This window comes from Eschrichtius robustus, chromosome 2 (assembly GCF_028021215.1).
Source record: "Eschrichtius robustus isolate mEscRob2 chromosome 2, mEscRob2.pri, whole genome shotgun sequence".
In the NCBI taxonomy this organism is placed as follows: domain Eukaryota; kingdom Metazoa; phylum Chordata; class Mammalia; order Artiodactyla; family Eschrichtiidae; genus Eschrichtius; species Eschrichtius robustus.
Window position 1 is genome coordinate 126,691,780 of NC_090825.1, and position 24,515 is coordinate 126,716,294.

The 24,515-nt window shown below is 54.4% G+C and overlaps 1 protein-coding gene across 2 annotated transcripts in view; it reads right to left on the minus strand.

Moving 5' to 3' along the window:
- CAMK2A (calcium/calmodulin dependent protein kinase II alpha) overlaps nt 1-15,961 on the minus strand; it is a 31,208-nt gene extending 15,247 nt beyond the window's left edge. Inside the window, exons 1-10 of one of the 2 annotated variants that reach the window (XM_068536195.1) lie at nt 15,716-15,961; nt 15,531-15,603; nt 12,441-12,543; nt 11,047-11,130; nt 10,802-10,896; nt 9,610-9,732; nt 9,167-9,250; nt 7,578-7,620; nt 5,025-5,065; nt 284-316 (exon numbers count right to left, since the gene is read on the minus strand). In XM_068536195.1, coding sequence (XP_068392296.1) covers nt 284-316; nt 5,025-5,065; nt 7,578-7,620; nt 9,167-9,250; nt 9,610-9,732; nt 10,802-10,896; nt 11,047-11,130; nt 12,441-12,543; nt 15,531-15,557 — 633 coding nt within the window. In that variant the 5' untranslated portion in view covers nt 15,558-15,603; nt 15,716-15,961. The remainder of the gene's footprint in view (nt 1-283; nt 317-5,024; nt 5,066-7,577; nt 7,621-9,166; nt 9,251-9,609; nt 9,733-10,801; nt 10,897-11,046; nt 11,131-12,440; nt 12,544-15,530; nt 15,604-15,715) is intronic. The other variant, XM_068536196.1, reaches the window with a different exon arrangement.
- Nucleotides 15,962-24,515: the final 8,554 nt, after the last annotated feature.

The window sequence follows — 24,515 nt, forward strand, 5'->3', positions numbered from 1 at the left end:
TGGGCTGGATGTGGGATGGGGTTCAAATCAACCGTCGCATCCGAGGGAGTTCTCAGGTCTACCGTCAGGCTGCTGGCCTGGGTCATGGAGTTGGAGGTGTCAACAGAAACACGCCAACAACACGCACACACAACACACATATTGTCACACGAGGCACACGTACCAAGCACACCCTGAGCACCCTCTCCCCGCCCAGGTTCCCAGTGCAGCCTGCAGGAGCGAGGCAGGAGCGAGGGTTCGAGGCCCAGGATTTACCGGCGTTTGGGAGACGGCAGACACTCACCATTAACTGAACGCTGGAACTGGACTTTCTTTTCTGGAAAAACAAGGAGAAGAGATGGGACAGGAAAAGACACAGCGTGAAAACGGCAGGGAGCAGAGGAACGAACAACAGGGGAGGGTTGGAAGGAGGATGGGCCTCGGGGTCATCCTCTGTGGTCCCTTGCCGGCAATGGCATCGAGACAAGGAGTCAGGGCCACCAGCAGCAGCTGACCTGGCAGGGCCAGGCCTCTCTCAGCCTGGAGTTCTGGGGCCTCGTGCACAGCTGCCTGGGTCTCAACAATCCAACCACCAAGCTGCGGGCTAAGCCTCTCTTGGATCAGGGCTCCCCCTAGGCTAAGTTCAGATGGAGGAAGCAAATCCTGGGTCTCAGATACCAGGTGCCTAAGGCCTCCAGAACCCAAAGCTCTTGAAGGACAAAAAGGTGCTCGGGTCTGGAGATGAGGCCCAATGTCTCCTCCTAGACTCCTCCTGTGTCTCTGCTGAAAAGACCCCACTCCTGGTTTGGTTGAGTGTCATAGTCACTCAGGAAACTTGTCCAAAATATACATAACCAGGCCCCCTCTAAGGAGTTTGATAACTAGGTCTGGGCTGGGGCCTGGGCATCTTTATTTTAAACAATATCCCCAGGTGATTGCAAAGCAGAGACAGGTGTGGGAACCACTCCTCTAAGTGGCCTCAGAAGTCTTTCTTGTGCTCACAGCTTCCCAGTGACTGGCCTATTTGGCTCCTTTATGCTGATAGAGAAACTGAGGCAAAGGCAGACACACAGCTGAACCCAGAATTCTTTGGGCCCTGCCATTCAGCCTATTCTAGCTTTGGGGGGGATTTGTCATTTCCCCTGTCTTATCAACTGTGGAACCAAGGGAAGGAGAGAGGAACATGTAGACTATCTTCTCCTTCTTTCAGCTCCAAGCCTGGAGTCTTAAAGACTCACACTCATAGAAGGTTACAGGCCAAGATTGACACTTGCATTGAGCAGACAAGAGCCTGGGGTCCAGAGACGGGCAGTGATCCACCCAAGGTCGTTCAGCTAGCTGCTAGCAAAGCAGAGGCTGGAACCCCCAGGGCAGGCCCTCTCCCCTGTCCAGGTCTCCAGGTACCCACAGCCTGATGGCTCTTCAAAGGCTTATCCTGGAAGCACTTACATCTGAGAGGCCAGGAGGCTGCTCCCCTTGCTGCTCTGTGTGGGCAGCAGAGGGGAGACTTGAGATGCCCTCCGGGTAGGCCTTTGCCAGTGGGAGGCACTGGATATTCTCCAAGGGTCCTCAGGTCTAAGTCTGGGCTTTCTGACGCCAAGATCCAGGAGTCTCTGAGTGCCAGGAGCCTTAGATCCTGTCCTCTCCATCCAGGGCCTCTGCATGGAGGTGGCTCACTGGGCGTTTCCAGTGTAAGTGCTCACAGCCCCTGCCTCTGCCCCAGCTGGCCCGGGCAGTGTGACTCCTGCAAGCCAGTAGCCTGCAGCCAGCCCCTCCTTCCCTGCCCTTTCCTCCTAGCGTTGGCCTCACTCCTGGCTGGAGCCGGGCCAGGCACAGTGTGTGTTGGAGGGGACAGGCCCACACAGCTCGGCTGTCAGCAGAAACCTGAGGAGCAGCATGAGGGCCGGGAGGTTCCAGGCAGGACACGAGGAGGGAACACAGAGCAGAGACTGCATCAAATTCGGACGTACAGTGACAGGATGGGACACGGGGGAGAGAGGTCATGACGCACGGATGGGACACCAACAGGGGGCAGTGAGTGGGGTTGAGGGGTGGGAGCGGTCAGCCCCTCTTCATGAAAGTAGAGGCCTAGGAGTGGCTGGGATGGGGGGGGCATCGCTTCTTGGTAATAGAAAGACTCGATTTTCCTGAATCACAAAATGATGATGATACTAATAATAACCCTACACCGACCAGCATGTTAGTCTCATTTAAAAAGTGAACTGTCAACAAAAGTAGAGTCACATCTCTTAGAACCACGTGAAGAACATGGTTCTAAGGTTGGCAGGGATGGTTGAAACAGAGGATGGTCAAAGTTAGCCTTGAAAAGCCCTTAAAAGCCCATAAAGTACAGTATTGTGTCATATCTTGAACTCCAACCCGCCAGTTTTTCCTCCAACGTTGGAACCGATCACTGCTTCTTCGGTTAAGCCCCAGGTGGAATCAGTGGGTTGTCTCTAGGGCCCAAGCTGTATTTCCTGCTTTGGCCGAGCACATGTTGGCTACAGGAGCATCACGATGCGGCTGCACCAGGCCCACCCTGGTGGGAGCCTCTCACCAGCCTCCCTGAAAACAGCTCTTCTCCTCTTACAGATGACGGAACTGATGGCCCAGGTCCCCAAGGGAGGGAACAGTGGGTCCCAGGCTCAAACCCCTGGCTTCTTGACTTGAGGTCCAGTTTCAGTCATAGTAAAAACATGAATGGACCTCCCTCCTCTTGCAGGCCGGGCTCCCCAAATCCTGGGCAAATCCCCCTGGGTTACTCCCGTCTTCCAGCTGGATGTCTCCGCTCCTCCATCCCAAGGAAGGGGAGGAGGTTGAGCTGCAGAGAAAGGGACGGGCCAGGAATAGCCTTTGAGTGTCTCTTCCTCCACACCTAGGCCACCCTGAGAAGTCACTCAGGGTCTGTCCTGCCCTACAGGAAGCAGCAGCACTTTCTTCAACTGTGCCCACTGGAAGGCCCTGCAGTGAACAGCCAGAGCCCCGCCACGCTACGAGATGCCCTTGCCCTCAGACAGCCTCCACCTCCTGGCCTTGCCCAGAGAGGAGCCAGACTAGAGATTCGTCTCATGACCCAGCCTGAGGCAGGCCCTGACCAGGGCTTTGCCAGGGCTACACCTGAGCGCCAAGCAGACGGCGGCAGCCCTCCCTCAGACCCTCCTCCTCCACCTACCTGGCCCCCAGCCTACTAGCGCCTGTGGCCTCTGCCCCATATCCCCCAAATATGATTTTCCCCAGGGAACCCAGTACCCCCAGTGTCTACACACTAGGGCCAGATTGAGCCCCAGCTGCTCCAAGCCTGCCCCCCTTCCCTGCAAGCTGCACATCCCTCTATCACCCTTTCAAAATGGGAGGGGAGGGGGGTGACTCATGGGTAACCCAAAACAGCAGGTAAGCCAAAACTCAATTCTGGATTCCATTACAGCATTTGGGATGGATGTGTGTTAACTTTATAAATTGGGCTGGCTTTAGATCTGTGTTTTCCAAGTATTTTCTTGAGCAAACTTCAAGAGAAATCTTACCCGAAAGCCCAACACATAAAGCAGAAAAGATAATACTACTGACTAGCATCTCATGAGCATGTATGGCACGCCAGCACCGTGCTAAGTCCTCAATACACAGTATCTTAGTTCATCCTCACCAACAGCCCTGGGAGGTGGGAGACCCTGCTCACCCATTGCTTGAATGAGGAAACACGGGCTCAGGAGATTCAAATAATGGGCTATGAGCTCACCCAGGCTCTCTCAGCCACTGCAATAGCTGGTCCACGGAGCTGTTCTGGCTGAAGTGGGTGTGAGAAGCCCCAAAACCTCTCTGCTTGGCCTCCCCCTTCCAATCCCTCCCCATCTGCTGCCAGAGGTACCTCCCCAGGACCTCTGGGCTCCAAGGAGTTCCATTTGAAAACCACTGGCTTTGACTGATAACCAAATTAATTACATATTCCTCAAGCACCCAAGATGAGAAGGGAAAATGATTTTTTTCTTGTTTGTTTTTAAAGTTGAAATCTTGGAAATCATGGAGTTCACAGCCCTCCCCCCTCCCACTGTACCTATGGGGAAACTGAAGCCCCCAGAGGACCAAGAGCAGAGAGGAGGGCCATATCCTGGCCTCAGGCAGACAGCCCAGATCCCCTCCCATGCAACCCCTGGCAGACCAAAGCCAGGGGCCTGAGACCCTAAATGCCACTACAAACCAAGCCATGAAGCCACCAGCCCACCTGGGTGGCTGTGTTTGGACAGCATCCCACACCTTCCAGTGTCCTGGGCACAGCCCAGCCCTGGGGCCCTGGCCAGGCAGGGATCTGAGCCCAGAAAAAGGCAGGGTCTCAAGAGAGGAGAATCCACAAGGCGAGCCAGTGGCAGGGGAGGAAGGAGCTGCAGAGAGTAGGGGACCAGGCAGAAAGTAGGGGACAAGGCCCCAGAGAGCAGAGGCAGAAGATAGAGGAGGGAGGGAGGGAGGGGTCAGTGGAGTGTGGAGGAAAGCAGCTCGGGCATCAGGGGTGGGGACAGGGCAGGCCTGGGTCGGGGAGAGGAGGGGATTCTTAGCACTGAACCGGCAGGCCTTGATGGGGATGGGTACCTCTGGGTGTCAAAGCCAAGAGGATTGGCTGTCCTTCCCCTGCAGGCTTTGTAGGCTGGACTGGGGCGTGCACTGGGTCAGGGGCCCATTCCAGCCAGCCTACACTCGGGAAGGAGGAGGTCACCCCTCATGACATCTCTGTCCCTTCTTTGCACCCACTCACTCACCAGTCCTCCAGAACCGCAGAAATCTCCTTTGACCGGCCCTCATGCCCACCCCAACCCCAGGCCACCTGCCTCTCCCACCCTCTTTCAACCCTCCCCTCCCCCACCTGCCCCCCACCAATCCTGGTGGGAGGGTGGGCACCGAAGCCCAGGTCTGGGTCTGGGGATGCCAGGCTGCATGGGTGAGCACATCTGCCCAGAACAGCATCAGCAAGGCCTGGCTCTTGTCCCAGTCCTGCAAACTGGGCCCTGTGGGCGGAAACGCTGTCAGAGGCAGGCCCTGCCGGGCTGGCCGGGACTTACCTTCACACCATCGTTCTTCTTGTTTCCTCCACTCTTCCCGCCTGCAGAGGAGAAAAAGTAGAGGGTTACCAACACCAGGCAGGGCACCAGGGCCCACAGGGTGAGGAAGAGCAACATCCACGGGCAGCGGAGGGCACAGAGCCGGAGCAGCGACGTGGGGAGACCTCCTCCCCTTGCTCTTCTTCCTTCCTGGGCGGCCCTGGGTCTGCCGGTGGCCCGCTGGGTGGGAGTGGGCCTGGGTTCTCAGCAATCTCAAGTGTGACCCTCTGGCTCCATGGATTGAGGGAGGTGCCCAATGTGTCCCAGGACCGTGGGATTGCTGTTTCAGTCTGGGGATTCCCTCCAGATCCTGGTCACCACCCGTGCTAGTGGCGGCCAACAAGGAGGCCCGGCTGCCCAGCCCGGGGCTGGATGCTCCCTCCCCGCCCCGGTCCGCTCTAATTTTAGCCCCATGCTGCTGCGGAGGTCATGTGTCAGCCCTGCCTACTCACTCTGGACAGCTGCGAAGCTGCATTTTGCTGGTGATAAGAAGCAGATGCCCCCACTCTGGGGCCCACCCCTGCCAGAGCACCCATCCCCTGCAGAGGCCTCCCTACCCTCAAACTCCAGAGCCCCACACTGGGGCTGGCTGCGTCCCTGGTGGCTGGGAAAAGCAGAGCAACAGCTCTCAGGGAGGCCCCACCTGTCATTTCCCATTCCCTTCCTTCTCACTTCCTGGTCAGAGCCCTTGGAGAGGGCATCAGTCAGGAAATGGCATCAATGCCCAGCCCTGTGCAGCCTGACATCTGGCTGCTTTAAACCTCAAGCAAATGGCCTTAAGTTAAACCAGACAGTATCTATAAAGTGCTTAGCATAGCACTTGACGTGTATGCAGTAGATGCTCAGTAAATGGTAGCCACTGTAAGTCCTTTTCCTGGTGGCCTGGAGAGAGCGAGCTGGGGAGGAGGGGTGGTACTGCACATTGATGCCCCAGAGGCTTGGAGGGATGGGGCTCATGGCTGGTCCAGCTCCCCAGTCATCCTCACATTTCCACCTATGACCCCTCTCGGGCTCTCATGCAACTTTTCCCTCTCGCAAAATTTCCCTCTTGCAAAGCAAGGCAGTGGTGGGGCCGGGGGAGTACCTCTGGATCCCAAAGCCCAGAGGAATGGCCAGCCATCATCATGGGCTTTGTCAGCTAGACCAGGATGCACAGCAGCAGGGAGGGGACTTGCCCCTCAAGCCTCCAAGGAGTCCCCTCTCAGCTCCAACCCACTATTACAGGACTGTGGGTGCCGTGAAGCCACATATTCTGATTTTCAAGAGAAGTCAGAAATCTGGGATTTTCTATGAAATCTCCTGGTTTTTAAGTGCTGGAAACTCTTGCCAAAAAAAAATTTTTAAACACCACTGGTACCCCCAAGCACATCGAGAGAGAGGGACTAACCCATGGGCTCCGTTTTGTGAGCTCTGGACTAGAGTGCCCTAGAGGCCCTTCAGTTGTTAAAAAAAGACTCTGACTGCCTGGGTGGCTCATCTTTCAGTTTAAGGAACTGCAGGATCCTTGTCTGGGGAGAGAGTGGGAAGGCAGTCCAGTGTGGTAGCGAAAGCCCGAGTCTGAAGTCGCAGGGTCTTCCCAGCCCTGGGTTTCATTCTCCCAGCTGGTTAAATGTGCAGGTGGACCCTCTCAGCGAAGCCAGGGCTGTAGCTTCCCAGAGCCGACCCCTTGCAGTGGAGCCAGCCACGTGCCGCAGCAGCTCTAGCTGCCCCAACCAGAGGGCCCCTTGGGTTAGCCTTGCTGTATCTGCTCAACTGCCCCATCTGCCGCCCCGGGCTCCCCAGAGAGAAGCCTCTGGCGGACGCTGGCCACGGCACTGTCTAACATGCCAAGGGGAGCTTCTTGCTAAGCCCTGATGCTAATCCCCTCCCCTTCTCTCTTCAGGGCCACATGCCACAGGTCACTGGGCACTTCCCGCCTGAACCAGCCTAGGCCAAGGCCAAAGGCTCCTACCCTGGACTCCTTGGTGACCCAGCTTGGTAAGGCACTTGCTCTGGGGCTGGTCACACCTGCACTGAAAGCCTCCCTCTAACAGTGTGACCTGGAGCAAGTCAGAGTTTACCTCCCTGATCCTCTGTCTCCTCACTCAGAAAACAGGGATGGCAATCACCTTGTCACAAAGACCACGTGAGTGAAAGCATGGGCACTGCTTTGTAACTGTAGGGAACAGGAATACTGCTACTCCCTGGGCCTGGGTCAGTCCCTCCTGGACCTGTACCCTGACATCTGTGAGGCCCTCCCCTCTGGCCAGCCCAGCCTGACTACCCCAGCACTGCTGTGAGGTGGGGGAGCCAGGCTTAACCTCTAACCCTTCCTGGTGGGCCCTTGGCTTGATGACCTTTGACCTTTATCTACTTCTGCAGGTTTGCATCAGGTGAGCTAAGTCCCCAGTCATGGGGTCCCCTACAGCCCCCCCTCTCCCCAGGCCCTCTGGCCTGAGGGCACCAGATACCCCATACAGCAATGCCCCTACCTCCTGCAGGATGTATTTGGAAATCTGAGGTCCTACCACCTACCAGAGAAGTTCCTGGTGGCCAGCATAGTGGTGAGGATGGCTCCCTGCAACAGATAAGAGGAGGGGGTTTGGGGGAGAGGAGGCCAGAGGTGAGGGGGGAGAGGAGAGACAGAGAAATGGGAGGGGAGTGGGGAAGGAGAGGCAGGTGCTCCATTCAGACACAAAGCCAAAACCTTCTGCCCCTTGCCCTCCATTCCTCCATTTCTCTCACCCCACGGCCCCGAGACCATCCCCAGCTCCCTGGAGAAGGGTGAGGCAGGGGTGAGCTAGGCCTTAGCTGGCACCGCTCTGGGTACACGGCCATCCTAGGAGCAGATATTAATAGATTCCACCGGCCTGGCCAGAGCTGGTGGCTGTGCTCTGGGACACCTGTCAGTGGGGCTCCTAAAGGCCAAGGAAGTTTCCTGACGGGGCAAGGACAGTAGACTCTGCACCCCTTGGTCCCCCCCTGTCTCCACCCTCTGCCTAGGGCACTCAGCTCCTCACTCCAGTACTAGTTCGCCCCTCTGTGGCTCCTGGGTTCGGAAGCCTGGGTTAATGAGGAAAAACCCTCCTCTGTCAATGAAGGGGCTGGGGACCAATGGCCCTCCTGGTTCTAATTGCTGTCTGATTTGAACACTCTCTGGGTCTGACAGTCCATGATTTTAAGACTCCCTGATTCTGACATTTTGAGACTTCTTCTGTGACAGCTCCCACTGCGGGCTTGGGGGTGAGATGCAATTCTCCTGGCATCATGCTGGCCACCACCCCGTTGGCCCGTGTCCCTGTCCTGAGCCACCATGCCAGGCCTGGGAGCAGTTGGTGAGGAGCTTCCGAAGGAGCCGGGGCCTCAGCATCTGTCACTCAGCATGTTGATGGCTTTTCTGTTCCGACCAGCTGGGGACCCCTTGGTTGCTCTTCCTACCTGCTCACGGGGTCCCTGGCAAGGTCTAGGCCAGGAGATGTCACGGCCCTGAGAACACACAGACCTGCTGAGAGGCTGGCAGCTTAGGGCCCACCTGGGTCACACTGTGGCTTCCTTGGAGCCACAACCCCTGTCTAGTCCCTCGGCCATTCCTCTCCAGTGCTTGGCAGCTGGGGTCTCTCACCCCCACCATGGTCTCCTGCCCAGTCACATGTCACCCCCCGAAACCTCTCCCAGCCACGCCGAAACACTTGCAGTCCCCCTAAGGGGTCATGCTCACGCCTCCAGACGTCTGCACAGGCTTTCCTCTGTGTCTGGAACATCTGCCCAATCTGTCTCTATACCATTAATACCTGCTTATCCTTCGGGATCTCAGCTCAAATGACACTTGCCCAGGAAGGCTTCTGCGATCCTTCCCTGGTCCATCCAGACCTGCTCCATGGCCCTGCTATGCACTCCCACAGCCTCAGGGCATGTGGTCACAGCACTCACCACTGCCCCATAACGTCTCCATCACTTGTCTGTCCTCACCGCCGCTCAATGCCCAGCCCAGACAGCAGGCGTTCAATAATGCTTGTTGACTCAACAAAGGAAGAACTAGTGATCGGGTTTCTTGGCCACTGTGGAGACCCATGCCAAGCTACTCGCACAGCCGAGGGGCATGGAGGGTGAGGACCTGCTGTTACCTTCAGTTTTCTCCTGGCGTTGAACTTCTTCAGGCAGTCCACGGTCTCCTGTCTGTGCATGCAGGAGGCCACGGTGGACCGGTGCTGAAGGGAGTTGGGGAGAGGTCTGTGAGCGGAAGGCAAGCCCTCCCTCCCCCTCCAGAGTATCCTATGGATGTGGTTGTCATCTTGGGGGAATGATTTTTTGTTCAAGGGGATGGTATAAACATCCTGGCAACGGACATTCAAAGCCAGTAGCACCCCCAGTCATGTGCCAACCCAGAATACCTCCCACTTGCCACTCTCCCCCTGAGAACAACAGTGGGGTCAGTGTCTCTTGGATTAAGCTCCGTCGGCCCCATGCTGGGCCCTCGGGCCCAGGGGCAGGGGCCAGGCCTCCATAGGGGCGTTATTCCTGAGGTCTGAAGGGGCTCCCAGGAGGGGCCTTGCTGAGGAAGGCTCACCGAGATCCAGGGGTGCTTGAGGGCCTCGGCGGCCGTGATGCGTTTGGATGGGTTGATGGTCAGCATCTTATTGATCAGATCCTTGGCTTCCGGGGTGACGGTGTCCCATTCTGGTGACGGGAACTGGAAGGGGCAGAGGGGCCAGGTTTGCCCAGCCTACCCCAGGCCACCCCTGCGATCCCCCAGCCCCTGACTGGCAGGGGAGCAGGCAGGGGTCCTAGTGTCCTTCTACTCGGGCGTCCACAACCAGGAAATGGTGCAGGGTCCCGACCCCAGGACAAATCAGAACAATGGCCGGGGAAAGGAGGCCTCCCTCTGCTCTTCTGAAGCCGTGCCTTATCTGCAAAGCAGCCAGACAGTGGTTACAGCCCAGACTTCAGAATCAGAAGTTTGGGTTCAAGTCCTGGCTCTGCCTCCTGGGCTGTGTGAGCTTGGGCAAGTCATGTGACCCTGAGAGATGTTGTGAGGATTAAATATGATATAGAACACGTAGTATATAGCTCAATAGGCATCAGCCATGCAGAAAAGCAGTACAGCTTGGTTGTTAGAAGCATGGACACTAGAGCCAGACTGCCTGGGTTTAAATCCCAGCTCTACTGTTTCTTAGCTAAGTGGTCTGGGCATTTATTTAACCTCGTTGTGCCTCAGTTTTTCTATCCGTAAAATGGGGGTAATAATAGTACCTATGTCATGACTGGTGTGAGGATTAACTGTAGTAATATATAGAAAGCATTTAGAAGACTGCTACGTGTGTTAGTTATTATTACTATTTGTATATACAACATATAATATGTGTGTATGTGTGTGTACATATATCTATGTATGTATGTATGTATACATGTATGTACGTATGTATCTATCTATCTCTCTATACATATAGAGAGAACCTGGCTCCTGGGGCCTGCCCTCTGACCTCTCACACCACGTTGGTGCTGCTTCTGCCCTCTGGGGCCCCATGAACTAAATCCCGTCCCTTAGATGCCCAAGTCATTAGGCACTGCCAGCTCATGGCCTGGCCCCAGTCAGCCCTCAGGCTCCACCTGCTGTTCACCCCATCCCCACCCCGTAGCTAGAGAGTGGCAGGAGGCCTAAATGGGCTGGGAGGGTGGGACAGGGTCGTCCTCGGGTCTCTGGCCTCACTGGATGGGGCCCAGGGGATGACAGGGAGGCTGGAGAGAGGCGCAACACTCACATCATAGGCGCCAGCTTTGATCTGCTGGTACAGGCGGTGCTGGTCCTCATCCCAGAACGGGGGATACCCAACCAGCAGGATGTACAGGATGACCCCTGAGGAGAGGACCAGCGGAACCTTCAGCCTCATGAGGAGGAGTGATGGGGTTGGGGGTGGGGTGAGGGAGGAGAACGATGGGAAAGGACAAAGAGGGCACCAGAGGGGCAGGCAGCCAGGGGGACTAAGGGGCCTTTGGATGGACTCACCACAGGCCCACAGGTCCACAGGCTTCCCGTACGGGTCCTTCCGCAGCACTTCTGGCGAGAGGTATCCGGGTGTCCCTGCGAACCCTGCTCCCCAGACACACAGACAGGCAGACACACACACAGAGGTCGGCAAGTAAGTAACCCGGAACAAGATCCTGCTGGAAGAGGGATGAGGTTGCCCTGGAGATGGGGAAAACGCCCCCTGCCCCCAGAGCCGGCCAAAGGCTGGAAGCCCTGGCCTGGTAAGATACCAACGCCTCTAGACCAAGGTAGACGAGGACGGAGTATACCTGTCACCACGCCCCCCCCAGCACCGAGAGCCTCACGGCAGAGTCATTGATCCATCCCAGGGTCCTGCCTCAGAGTCACAAACTTCTAGCGCAACCCTCCTGGCAACCACTACCAATCAATCGCTGGTGGCTCTAGAGGTGAAATGTCCTTGCCTGTCAGTTCCAGGCTGAGCTGAACCCTCACCCACTCCCCACCCCTTCCAGGAGCTGGTCCTGGGATGGCAGAGGTCCTGTCCCTAACTCTGGCTTTGCCCTAAGTCACTGAGGTAGGTCTCTTTTCCTTCTGGGCCTCAGTTTCCTCATCCGTGAATAGCGGATTAGGGATTCCTATCCTAAACACCTCCCAGCACTGTTGGGGGGATTCGTTGAAATAATGAACACCCAAAATGTTTTAACTAGTAATTGTGAGAATAGTTCCTATTTAATGAGTGTGTGTGCTAAGCAGGGCTGAGAACTTTCTATGCCTGATCTCATTTACTCCTCACACCACCCCAAGGAACATACTATTATTATCCCCATTTTATAGATAAGGAAACAAAGGCTCAGGGGGGTGAAATGACTCACCCAAAATCATATACCTTGTAAGCAGCAGAGTCGGGATTTGAACCCAGAGCTCTGGTTCTTAACCACTGATCAACATTGCCCACTAAAAAGTAACCCAGAGAGCTGAAAGGACTCAATTATGCCAAAATCTCAGAGCACACTGGATCATCTGAGCTTAAATCCTGGCTCTACCCCTTTTCATCTCCCTTGACCTTTTCTTAGTTTCTTAGCCTCCGTTCCTCATCTGTAAAATCAGGATAATAATCTAGCACCCAGGCTGTTAGGGGAACTCATGGAAGTCCCTAGCCGACAGTGCAGGGTGTGCGTATGAAGAAGTCACATACTGTTTTAATGACAACCATGTCCCTGCACCAGGCCCCCAGGGAGCTAGGGTGGGTGACCCCCACTGACTCAGAAGCTGCAGGGATGGGGGTCTCTGCTCCCTGAGCCCCAGATGGGACAATAGCCATCTCCTCTGCTCGGGCAGAGGGTTCCTAGCGGCTGACGTGTCAACTCAAGGCTGGCCCCCAATACCCCCTGACACCCCCTGCCCCTACTCACCAAACCATGCCTGCTGTTCCCCCTCCACCTCTATGGCCAGGCCAAAGTCCGCCAGCTTCACCGCGGCACCCTTGAGCTTGGAGGCCAGCAACAGATTCTCCGGCTTCCCAGGACCAGAGAAAAGAGGGAAAGGGGGAGGGGAAAAAGCCAGAGGACAGTGAGCTGATTCAGAGCCTCACCTCTGGAGCTCGGGGCTTACAGGCGGAGCAGCTGAGCGACCCAGAGGCACACCGCCCACCCCCCAGCCCCAAACACAGAACCCTGAGCTTCCCAGAGAGGGGATTACCCCACTGTAGCCCTCCACCTTCTGCAATAGGAAGACCCTTCTTCAGCCTGCCAACCCCTCCTTCCCCTTCCCTCAGGGTTTGGTTCTGGGGCTGAGGTGGGGGTGGGGCAGTGGGGAAACAGCCATCACCACAATAAGGAAAAAGAAGCAACATTTATTGCGCTTCCACTATGTGCCAGCCCCTGGGCTAAGGGTTTTGCATACATCATTCCATTTATTATCTCAACAACCCTTTGGGGTAAGCATTATTATCTCCATTCTCCACAGTGGCCTTCTTACATCCCCTGAAACAGTCACGCTTGTTCCCACCTCAGGGCCTTTGCACTTCCTGCTCCCCCTGCCTGATTTGCTCTCCCTCCGTGTGTCACAGGTTTGGCTCCTTCTCATCATCCAGCTCTCACCTTCATGTCACCCCCTCCAAGAAGCCCTCCATGACTACTCTATCTAAAGGAGGAGTCCCCAGGTATCTTCTGTCTTAGCTCCTTGTTGTTACCTTCATAGATCTCATCACAATTTCTAATGTGTTTTCCCATCTGTCTATGTGCTTGTTCATTATCCGTCACCTCTGTACAATATGAGTTTCTTATGTGTTCTGTCCACCAATGTATCACCAGCACCTAAAACAGTGGGCGGCACATAGCAGGCACTTAAGTATTTGTCACATGTATAAAGATGAGGAAACTGAGGTTCAGAGAGGTTAAGCGACTTGACTGAGATCACACAGCTAGTAACTGATAGAACCAGATCGAGGCATAGTCTGGCTCCAGAGCCGTGCTCTGAACCACTCTAGGCTGAGAGATGTGGGGCCTCCTATGTGCCACCTGGCCTGTGGGGCATGAAGGCGGTCATCTTCTGCTGGGTCTGGAAGACAGGAAATCCCCCTCCTCAGGGCAGAGAGGTATTAAAAGTGGGAACTTTTCAGTTAGAAAGCCCTAGCTTCTGTTCCCAGTGCTGCCACTTCTACGCTGTGGAACTTAGGCAAATTCTTTCACCTCTCTGAGCTTTAGCCTCCTCTCCAAAAAGTGGGGATAATGCTTACTTCGTGGGGTGGCATATGGATTAATCACGATAATCCCTGCAAAGCACTTCACAGTGGCCTACAAATGCTTGATAAGGAACAGTACTCATATTTTTTGTTTGGGGAGGAAGAGTGGGGGCTCCGAGTCCCTGGAGACAACTAGCTTCTTCTGACCCCCTTCCCTACTGGGACTTCTGAGGAGTCTCACACCTGACCTTTCACTGCCCCAAACAAGGCAGGATGCAAACAAGTATAGCTTCCTTCTGCCCCTCGTTAAGGCCTCTTTGGTCCTCTGGGGACAGTGTTCCCAACATGTCCTGGGTCTCAGTAGCTGTCCTGCCCTGATTTGATGAATGTGCCACTAATTAATCTATCCGGAATGGCCTAAATTTGCGCTGCCTCTCCCCGTTCCTCCTCTCGTGCAGGGGCTCTGGTTATAATGGGAACAGGCCCTTGGGGAGGGCTGCCCTGCAGTCTGACCAGAGACTCTCTTTGCGTGCACACTTGCCTGCGGGTCTAGACTGAGACACTGGGAGCTCACCTGGGCTCAGGTGCAGAGCCACAGATGGCTCGTGGCAGTCAGAGGTGAGCAGGGGTTCTGGTCAGAGCACTGCACCCCAAAGAGGGACCTGGACTGACTGGAGGATGCCCAGAGAGGGTACCCTGGATGAGGAAGGCCTGGAAATCCCGTCCTAGTGGGGAATGGAGGAAAAGAGCCTGCAGAAGCCTTAGGAGCTACTGCAAAGCCACTCACGTGCCTCCAGGGTGCTCTGAGCTGGAGGCTTGACCTCTGTGTGGCCCCAAAGGGTAGAACTGGGGTTCACAGGTGAAGCCCCACAGTGGGAAAGATTGAAGGAGCATTTCCTAATAGTTCAAGGGGCTACCCCATAAGAAGTGAGTTCATAGTCACTGAAAGTCAAAAAACAGAGGTTTGATGGACACCTGGAAGAGTCACCTAGAAGGGTTATGTGACCTGCAGAAGCAGGAGGTGCAGTGAGTGGCTTTTTGGTCCCAGCCCACCGGGAGCATGGGATCTGGGGTCAGAAGTCCAGGGCTCCAGCCCTGGCTCAGGCACAACTGAACTGCCTGTTCTCGGGCAAATCCCTTGGATTCTTTAGGCCTTAGTTGCCTGCTCTGCAGAATGGGGGTGGTGTTATGCAGCTACCACACACTGATGCCCTGAAGCCCAGCAGAGGAGCGCCGTGAAGCACGTGCTGACCGGGCGAGGCCGTGCAGCTGGTGCCAAGCTCAGACTCCACATCTGCTTAGTCCAGTCCATCTCCTTCAAGTGGGAAGAGGGAGGACTTGGAGGGCCCCAAAGCCTGTTTTCCTACCTCACCACTCCCCTCAGAGGCCCAGAAGCAAGATTGATAACGTGTCTGTGTACCGGGCACTGTGCTGTCTCCTTTGACATCCTCAGCAACCCTGTAACGAGGTTGCTATGGCAACCCCCACCATTAAGAAGCTGAGGCAGCGCAGCTAGAAAGTGGCCCAGCTGGGATTCGGACTCCACCAGAGCCAGCCTTGGTGGCCTAGCTGCCTCTCACCTGGCCTGGCACAAAGCACCTGCGGCTGGGAGTCGGGAAACCTGGGTCCCCAGCCCAGATGCTCCACCTCCCTGATCCCGGTTTCCTCATCTGAAGAGTGGGGGAGATATTCCCCACCCAGCCCAATTCAGGGAAGCTCACGGGGTTCTGATAGTACCCCTGGCTCTGCAGGCGGAGGGAAGGGCAGGGGACGGAGGAGCAGGCTCCCGGTGAGCCACACCCTCACGTGGGTCACTCACCTTCAAGTCCCGGTGTACCACCCCCATCTGGTGGCAGTGCAGCACAGCCTCCAGGATCTGCTGGATACAGTGACTGAAGAGAGAGAGGAAGGGGGCAGGGGGTGAGGGCGGGCCTCCCCTGGGAAGCCAGCAGGAGGGAGTGCCCTGCCCCCAGGCACCATTGCCAGGCTGCACCTGGCACTCACCTGGCATCTGCCTCACTGTAATACTCCCGGGCCACGATGTCTTCAAACAGCTCCCCGCCGGTGACGCTGGGGAGACAGGCACAGAGTCACTCACGCACAGAGGCCCCAGGTGCCATGTCTTTTGGAAAAGTCTCCAGGAAGCTAAGAGTGGGGCCCAGGGACCTCAGAACCTCAGCTCCAAAGGGAGGGGCCTCAGAAGCCACAGGGGGGCTCCCCACGACAACCCCCTTCCTGACTTCCAGCCCACCCTTCCACTGACCTCTCTCCCCTCCACGCTCGGGGAGAGCCAGGCTGAGGTTAGAACTGGGGGTGAGACACTCAGAACACGTCACTATGATTCATTAGGCTCCTGGAAACCCAATGGCTGGAGCTTTTTGTGTTTTTTAATAGACTATTTTTGGGGGAGGGGGTGTAGCTAAATTTTTGGTGAACGTGGTGAAATTTTTTGTGAACTAATTTTTTGGTTCACATCAAAATTGAGCAGTAGGTACAGAGATTTCCTATAGCCCCGCTGCACACCCCCCCACCCCGACATGCACAGACTCCCCCATTGTCTCAAGTATTGTTCTTTACCCGTGAGACCAGGAGCCACTGAGACCTCTCAGTTCATGTTTGCTTTTCATTCAATTGACTGGCTTTAAAAACTTTAAACTTATTCCAAAAGGAAACTTTATATCACCACTAGAAATGGAAGACCAGCATCACTGGCCACAAATAGAAACGAAACTAAATATATGATGATGAAAGTTAAAAGTGTTCGTTGGTGTGTCAGGAAAACCAGCCTGCACTGCTCAGGTGGCAGGCCTACCATGTTTCGGGAAACTCTGTATCAGAAGAGGGAATTCAGCCCAACCTAGGAGGCATGTGGACTCTTCAGGCCAAGAGACCCAGTGAGGTCATCCCTGCCAAGGCCGTCCCCATCCCCACTCTACATCCCAGGATGGGGCCAGACTCACAGGTCGAAGATCAGGTAATGGTGTCCCTCCTCGGAGATGCTGTCGTGGAGCCGGACTGTAGGAGGGGCCAAGGCAGCTGGTTACACAGGACCCAGGGCTCCCCACTCCCAGCCTCCCTCTCACCCCTCAAATAGCCAACATTCCAGTTTCTCCAAGAGTCACTGAGCACAAGCCAGTTGCCAGGTGCCTTGACAAATACATATGAACAAAGGATCACTGACATCAGGCATCCCCAAAAGATGCCTGGGCTTAAAGACTAAAGACCCCTGCTTTGGTCAAAGTTTGGTCCCCTTCCCTCTCCAACCTTCAGTTTCCCTGCTGGGAAGGCCAGTGTCATGGAAAGACTTGTGGCTCAAATCTCTGCCACTTGCTAGCTGTGTGACTTTGGCCAAATTGCTATCCCTTTCTGAGCCTCTCTTTCCTTGCCTGGAATGAGAATGAAACTCCTGGACTCACAGGCTTCTTGTGAGAATTCCATGAGGCACACAATCGATGTTTACTCAGTGCTGGCCCTGAGCTAATGGCCCGGCTCTGCTTCCAGGTCTGAGGAGATAGTAGAGCTGGTGAAGGGGGCAATGACATTGGTCCCTGAGTTCTGGCTGCTGAGAAACTGTCATCTCTTCATACCTCATTTACCAAGAACAAAGGCAGAGTTCCCAGGAGCCCAGAGCTTCCAAATGACCCCCTGAGCTTCTGGGAAAAAAAAGGGGGCCCAAGGCCTGGGGCTGACTCTGTGGGGGGGTCCCACACCCTGCCAGCCAAGGACAAGTTCTCCCAGGACAAGTTCATGTCCTTCCCTGCACCACAACTTAAAAATGGCCGTGGAGGGGGGTGTGGGCTCAAAGAATTATGATACATTGCACAATGGAAAATTACACAGCTGTTAAAATAATGCGGCAGTTATGTATCCACTGGTTTGGAATCATCTCTAAATTATGCTGTTTGGTGAAAAAGCAAAGAGCAAAGCAGTATGCATAGTCCTTTTCTGAAAGGATGTATTTCAGCTTGTGTATGGCATAAGTCTCTCTGGAAGGATACAGAGATGTGGGCACTGAGGGTGCCTTGGGGAGGGGAATTGGGACAGCTGGGGTTGTGGGTCGTTGTGACTTTTCGCTGTAAGCCCTAGTGCCATCTGAATTCCTGCCATGTACATGTATTTCTGACTCAATACTGAGCCCCCTAAAGAGCTTATGGTCCTCATATTGGCACCTAAAGTTTGGAGAAGCAGGCATTAAATACCCCAGAGTTTGTGTCTACAGAGATGAGGATCGGAGATGGAGGATGAAGGGGATACAAATTTAAATAAAATGTCTTTTAAAAATCTTAAATGATACATACTTATAAATAATGACTGAAAGATGTTTTTAAACTACCTTAAAGCAAAACTAAAAAGTAGGTAGCCTGAGAGTACGTATAATATAATCCTGCTTTAATTATTTATCAACATTTTATTATAAAAAATTTCAGAGTCAAGTGAATACCCAAGTACCCACCACCTGGGTTCTATCATTAATGCCTTATTATACTTACTTTATTATATTTCTATCTATCCCTTCATCCTTTAACCTATTTCAATTTGTTAATGCATTTCAAAGCAAAGATAGGCTTGACTTTTGAAATGTATGTGTTTTGAACTGAGCATCCTGTATTTTCTGAGTGCAGAATCTGACAACTGTACATTGGTGCCCTGCCCAGACCCCCTTTAGTAAGATGGTGCAGCCATCCTGCAGCTGCAGTGGGTTGGCTTGCCACTCACAGTTGCCCTCCTTCTCTGGAGAATTGCGCACTGCTGATGGAGCCACCTTGCCCACAAGGTTACCTATAGCCTTCAGCCAATGATGGACTAATGTGGGGAGGCAGAGTCTGTGCAAAGGGTCAGTCTCCTTACCTCAAGGAGGGACAACTCCAGATGTTTATGTTCCAGAGGCCTCCCCACTGCACCCCCCACCTGGGACCAGGTCAGAGTTAGACTTGACCTGAGGCCACATCTCTGCTCAGTTCCCTCCCCTCCCTCCCTCCTGCTTCACCCCATCCCTTACAGGCTTCCGCTGGGAGCACACCCTCAGTAAACCACACGCACCTGAATCCCTGCCTCAGGCTCTGCTTCTAAGAAACCTGACCTGAGGTAATATGTTTAGATGTACGTGAGAAGGTACAGATATCAGATATTACACGGAAGCATATATCATCAATGTTAGCTCTAGATGCTGAGGTTATAGGAGATACCTTTAAAATTATTAGTCTTCTCATTCATCTACCATAAACTTGTATTAACAGTGTATCAGGGCAAAGTTTTGAAAAACAACCTTTCCTCCAGGAGGATTCTTGGGCAGCAGACTCCTTCCCATCTACTCTGCTCAGGTGTTTTAACTCCTCTTTCCTGAGTGTGAGAAGCTCTGAGAAGCCAAGCTACATCCAGAACCGTCTCAAAAAGAGCTTTTAGAACTGGGTCAACAGCCATTTGGAAGCAGCTCCAAAAAGACTGGGGTTCCAGATCTACCCTCTGGCCAGGAGCCTCAGCCCCTTTTAGAGAAAGTCCTCAGGCCTCAGGGAAATGGACAGAATGCGTGGGCGAGAGCCATCTCCAGAGCTGCCTGTAGCTCAGGTGGTGCCTTTGTGCTGATGATTGTAAAAGGCTGTCCCTCTGATCAGCCAGGTGAGGGGGATATGGGCTGGATTCCGGCCTCCACCTGTGGATGATATTGGAGTTGGCTTCCCCGAGAGGTGGCTGAATCACGGTTCAGAGCCCAGGAGACAGGACTCCTCATTTCAGTGCTGTTTTCACACACAAAACCTCCCCTCCCGTGGGTGGAGGCTGTCCTCAGGAAAAACTCAACCCAGAGCCCAAGAGAGGCAAGGATTCAAGGGCCATGGCCTATGTGACAGTCCCATCTCCTAGTGGGGAGACTGGCATGTCTGTGCTCGTTGACTTATGCTGTCACTGCTTGTCAAAGAACAAACAAATCTGTAACCTAGTTTTCATGTGTGTAGCTGGATTCATGAACTTCTGACATTCCTATTTCCAACAGTTACCATTGTTTTCTTTGAAACTGAAGGGTCGTACTTGACCCCCTGGCCACTGCCCCCCACCCCCCCGACAGCACACTCTTGATATTCACGGAAGGACTGAGAACATGGGCTCTGCAGTCAGACTCTCTGGGTTTGCCTTCCGGCTCCACCTCTTAGAAGTTGTGTAACTTTGGGCAAATTACGTAACCTCTCTGAGCCTCCTCTCCTAGCAGCAGCGCTAATACCACTGCACTGGACTGGTGTGGGGGTTAATGCAGTGATGCTCGTAGAGCACTCAACACAGTGCCTGGCACTAGGAAGAACTTAATAAATGAAGACATCATCATCTTCATCACTGACTAACCTCGCTTCCCTTGGCCACCCCAAATCACCTGCTAAACTCTCAGGTTGTCTCCTGCTCCCTGGGGCGGTCTTTGGGGTTCAGGGGCGGGTCTACCTCATCAGCGGGTGCTAATGGTACAGAGAATAGAGTACTGTCCTCCCCAAAGCAGGATCTAGGAGGTAAATGCTTTGTGCGTAGCACAGCTGGACCCACCTGTGCTGAGCCAGGGACCTCCCTGACCTAGTCCCCTGTGTATGGCTGGGCAGTGGCCGTACACAGGCAGCAGCCAGTGACCTTGGCTGGACTCACCAAGCAGCCTGAATAGGACTCAGCCTAGTTTCTCTGGGCACAGACCCACTTCTCAGGTTCTGCATCCACATCTAGACCTCTTTGCACTTCTTTGGGCAGATTCCAATCTACTTTGAACTGAGATGCTTGGAGGCTCAGGAAGCGGTACCCTCCAAGGACACTTCCAGCCCTAACAATAGCTTCAAGTTCCTCCGAGTGTCTTCCTGTTCTGGATCTCAGCTCTGCTCTCCACGTCCCTGTCCATCAGCCAGCCCCACCTCCTCCCCACCATCATTTCTTTTTTTTTTTTTTCCTTTGGCTGCACCGCACGGCTTGCAGGATCTTAGTTCCCTGACTAGGGATTGAACCCGGAACTCCTGCAGTGGAAGCAAGGAGTCCTAACCACTGGACCGCCTGGGAATCCCCCCCATCCTCATTTCTTCCGCACATCCTCAGAGACTAGCAGAGGCCTTGGCACATGGTGGGGCCTCGGATGCCCTTGACATCAGGTGAACAAATGGAGTAAATGACTCAATGACGATGATGAAGATGATAGCTGTCATTTCTGAGATTTTACCACCTGCCAGGCTTGTGCTAAGTGCTTTACTTACAATATCTCATTTAACCCTCACAACAGTTCTAGAAAGTGAGTAGCATGATTATCCTCCTTTCACAGAGAAGGGTACTGAGTCTGAGAGGTTCATAGCCTGCCCAAACTCAAACACCATATAAAAGGCAGAGCTGGGGGACTTCCCTGGTGGTGCGGTGGTTAAGAATCCGCCTGCCAATGCAGGGGACACGGGTTCGAGCCCTGGTCCAGGAAGATCCCACATGCCGCGGAGCAACTAAGCCCGTGCGCCACAACTACTGAGCCCACGTGCTGCAACTACTGAAGCCCGCGCGCCTAGAGCCCACGCTCTGCAACAAGAGAAGCCACTGCAATAAGAAGCCCGCGCACCACAACAAAGAGCAGCCCCGCTCGCCACAACTAGAGAAAGCCGGCGTGCAGCAATGAAGACCCAACGCAGCCAAAAGTAAATTAATTAATTTTTAACAAAGGCAGAGCTGGGATTTGAACCCAGGTGCGTCTAACTACAGACTCCATTCTCTTAACCACTGTGTTATATATAATGCCCCAAACTGACGACTCAAAATCTTCATGGCTCAAAGGAATGAGAATCATATGATGATTTAGGCAAGAGGCAAGACTTCAGGTAAGGTTGTTCTGTGGGAGGGTATAGACTGAGAAAAAGTGGAGCAGCTTAATGATAATAAAGCACTTACGGGGGGCTGTCATAGTACTATGCTTTATGTGATCATCATAATCCTACAAGGTATGTATAATTTCCATTTTCCAGATGAGAGAATTGAGCTTCAGAGCAGTTAAACAACATGTCATGGATCACACAGCAATTAAGCAGCAAACCCAGGATTTGAGCTGCAGTCTGTCAGCCCCAGAGCCCATAACTTACTCCTCCCCTTTAGAGCTGGGAATGAGCGGGAGAAGGAGGAGGCAGCGTTGACCTGAGACAGCTGCAGTTGTGCAGCGACACACACACACACACACACACACTCCCCACCTCCTTCCTCCAGGACTGATGGCCTTTCTAAGCACCATGGGATTTTATAGTTGGAGACCACTCATGACCCCCTCCACTGTACAGTTGAGGAGTTGGAGGCCCAGAGACGGTAGGAGCTGCCCGCGGTCATAAACAGGTCAGGGGCCAGGATCCAACCAGGGTTGCTCCCCGCCAGCCGCCTTGCCACCCCTTCTCCGATTCTAGCCCTGGAACCTCTAGCTGCTGTGTGTACAGCTCTGCTCCTTTTCCCAGGCACTGGGAAGGGGAGGTGCCTTCTGGGTATAAATAGCAGATGGAGATGCTTCTCTTCAGCAGGGAAGTTAACCCTTGGGGCCCTGGACATAGACAGATGCTTCCCTCCTGAGGGAGAAGGCTTGGTCGCTGTCAGAGCTGGAATGTTCCTTACAGAGCACCTAGACCTTGTTCCTCAAGTGTGGTTGGTGAGCCAGCAGCCGTGGCATCACCTTGCAGTGTGTTAGGAATGCAAAACCTCAGGCCCCATCCACACCCACTCAACTAGAATCTACCTTTTAACAAGATGCCTAGCTGGTCCAGACAGTCCCCTCCTTGTGAAGATGGGAGACGTGGCTCAGAGAGGGTAGTGCTCCTGCCCAAAGTCACACAGCCGTTCCCTGACAGAACTATCTCTAGAATCTGCACTCCCTCCCCTCCATGACTCAGAACCCTGCCAGGCTGGGACGCAGCCCCCCAGTAGTTGTGCAGGGGTGGGGGAGGGGAGGTCAGGTAGCGATGTGCTCTTTCAGTGCCATCCTGCCCGCCCTGGGCTCAGCCGCTCCATGCAGCCTGCGTTCAGTCCACCCTGGGCAGGGGCCGCCTTGGGGCTGGTCTCGGAGAGGCCGGCACTTCAGGTCTATGCAGGTGGGCAGGGCCATGGAGCCAGGCTGACTCAGCATGGGGGTAGGTTTGGGGAGTGGGCTGTACCGGTCAAGGCCAAGCTTGGGCTATTTTCATCTCTCTCAGAGCTTGGGGAGTTTTCCTGAAACAGCTTTTCTGAAGGAGGCTGCCGGCAGCGTGGGCTGGGAGGAAGGGCCCCTTCTTCACCTTCCCCCCCAACCAAGCTGCTCGCTGAGGAGTGCGGAAACCAAGACACCCCCTTTCCCACCTCTATCGCCGCGGTCCCCGAGAAGAGAGCAGCTACCCCCTCCCATCAACAAACACCCACCAGGGCAGGCAGGGGAGCTGGGCCAGGCCACCTGTACCCCTCACCCATCCCCCGTGCTCACCAATGTTGGGGTGCTTCAGCAGGCGGCAGATGCGGGCTTCGCGCTCCAGCTTCTGGTGGTCTGAAACACAGATGCCCAAGTGAGTCCAGGTGAGGGAGGAACCTCCACCCATCCCATCTCTCCCTCCTCACAGCCTCTAATGACCTCTACCTCCCAGGGCAGCACCTGGGCCCTGGGCAAGCTCGCCTTTCGGGCAGAGCCTCTGGGTCCTCCAGGAGGGCAGTGGGTTGCAGCGAAAGAGAGAGGCTGGGTTTGCAGTGACGCAGAAGTCCCTTCCCCTCCCTTGGCTTTCAGGGCTCTCAAACGAGGGGCATCTCCTTCCTGTATCAGAGCCAAGCTCCAGGCAGCCTGGAACATCCCCACTCCCACAACAGGCTCCAGCTGCCCCTCCTCCAGCCCTGCCCCTCACACTACACCCCAGACGGACTGAACTGCTGAACTTCACCTCTCCAGGCACGCGCCGCTCAGCCCTCTCACTCTGGAGCCTTCGCACACGCGGTTCTCTCAGCTTGGAAAGCTCCCTCTCAGCCTCCCACCTGTTCTTCACCGGCCGTCATTCACTCCTACCCATCCTTCGATGTTGCCCTTTCCTGGCAGCCTGCCCTGAATACCAGCTAGTAGGGGCTCCTCCTCTGTGCTCTCGGGGCCCCTGGACAGCACGTCCCATTCTGTCTCAGGGAGATCGCTGTCCTTGAGGACGAGGACTTGGTCTCTGTTGTGCCTGTGGCATCTACCCAAATGCCTGGCCCATAGTAGGTGCTCAAGAAATAACTGAATGAAAGAACAAATGATTGAATGAATGAACCTTTCTAAGGGAGTGGGAATTCTCTGCAGGAGAAGGGCCGTATTAATTCACAGAAGCCGCCTCCCGTGAGAGGAGTTGGGACCAGGGACACAGAGAATCCCAAAGAATCTGCAGGTAGAACTTGGCCATGGCAGCCTCAGGGCTTACTCAGAGATCTCCCACCTGCTTCTCAGGACTTTTGTCCAAATCCCCTGGATTTCCCTGCCCGCCTGGAAGAGAGGCCTTGCTCGGGGTCTGCACCTGTGGTCTCTGATACTGAGGCTGCTGAGAGCAATCACACCTGTGACCCCGCTCAGTCCTCCCAACAGCCCTGGGCTATGGGCTTCACTGTCCCCATTTTAAGCATTTTGCAATTTCCTTTTTGGTGCTTTTCTCCAATTTGGTATTGAATGCCTTAATTTTAAAAAGCAAAACAGTATATAAAAGGAGCCCATCGCAAATGTAGACTATTTACTATGGGCCAGGCATTATGCAGAGCACTTTATATGCATCTCAAGCCCTCATGACAATCCTCTGAGGGTGGTGCTACCACTGTGCTGGCTTTACAGAGGAGGGAACAGAGGATCAGAGAGATT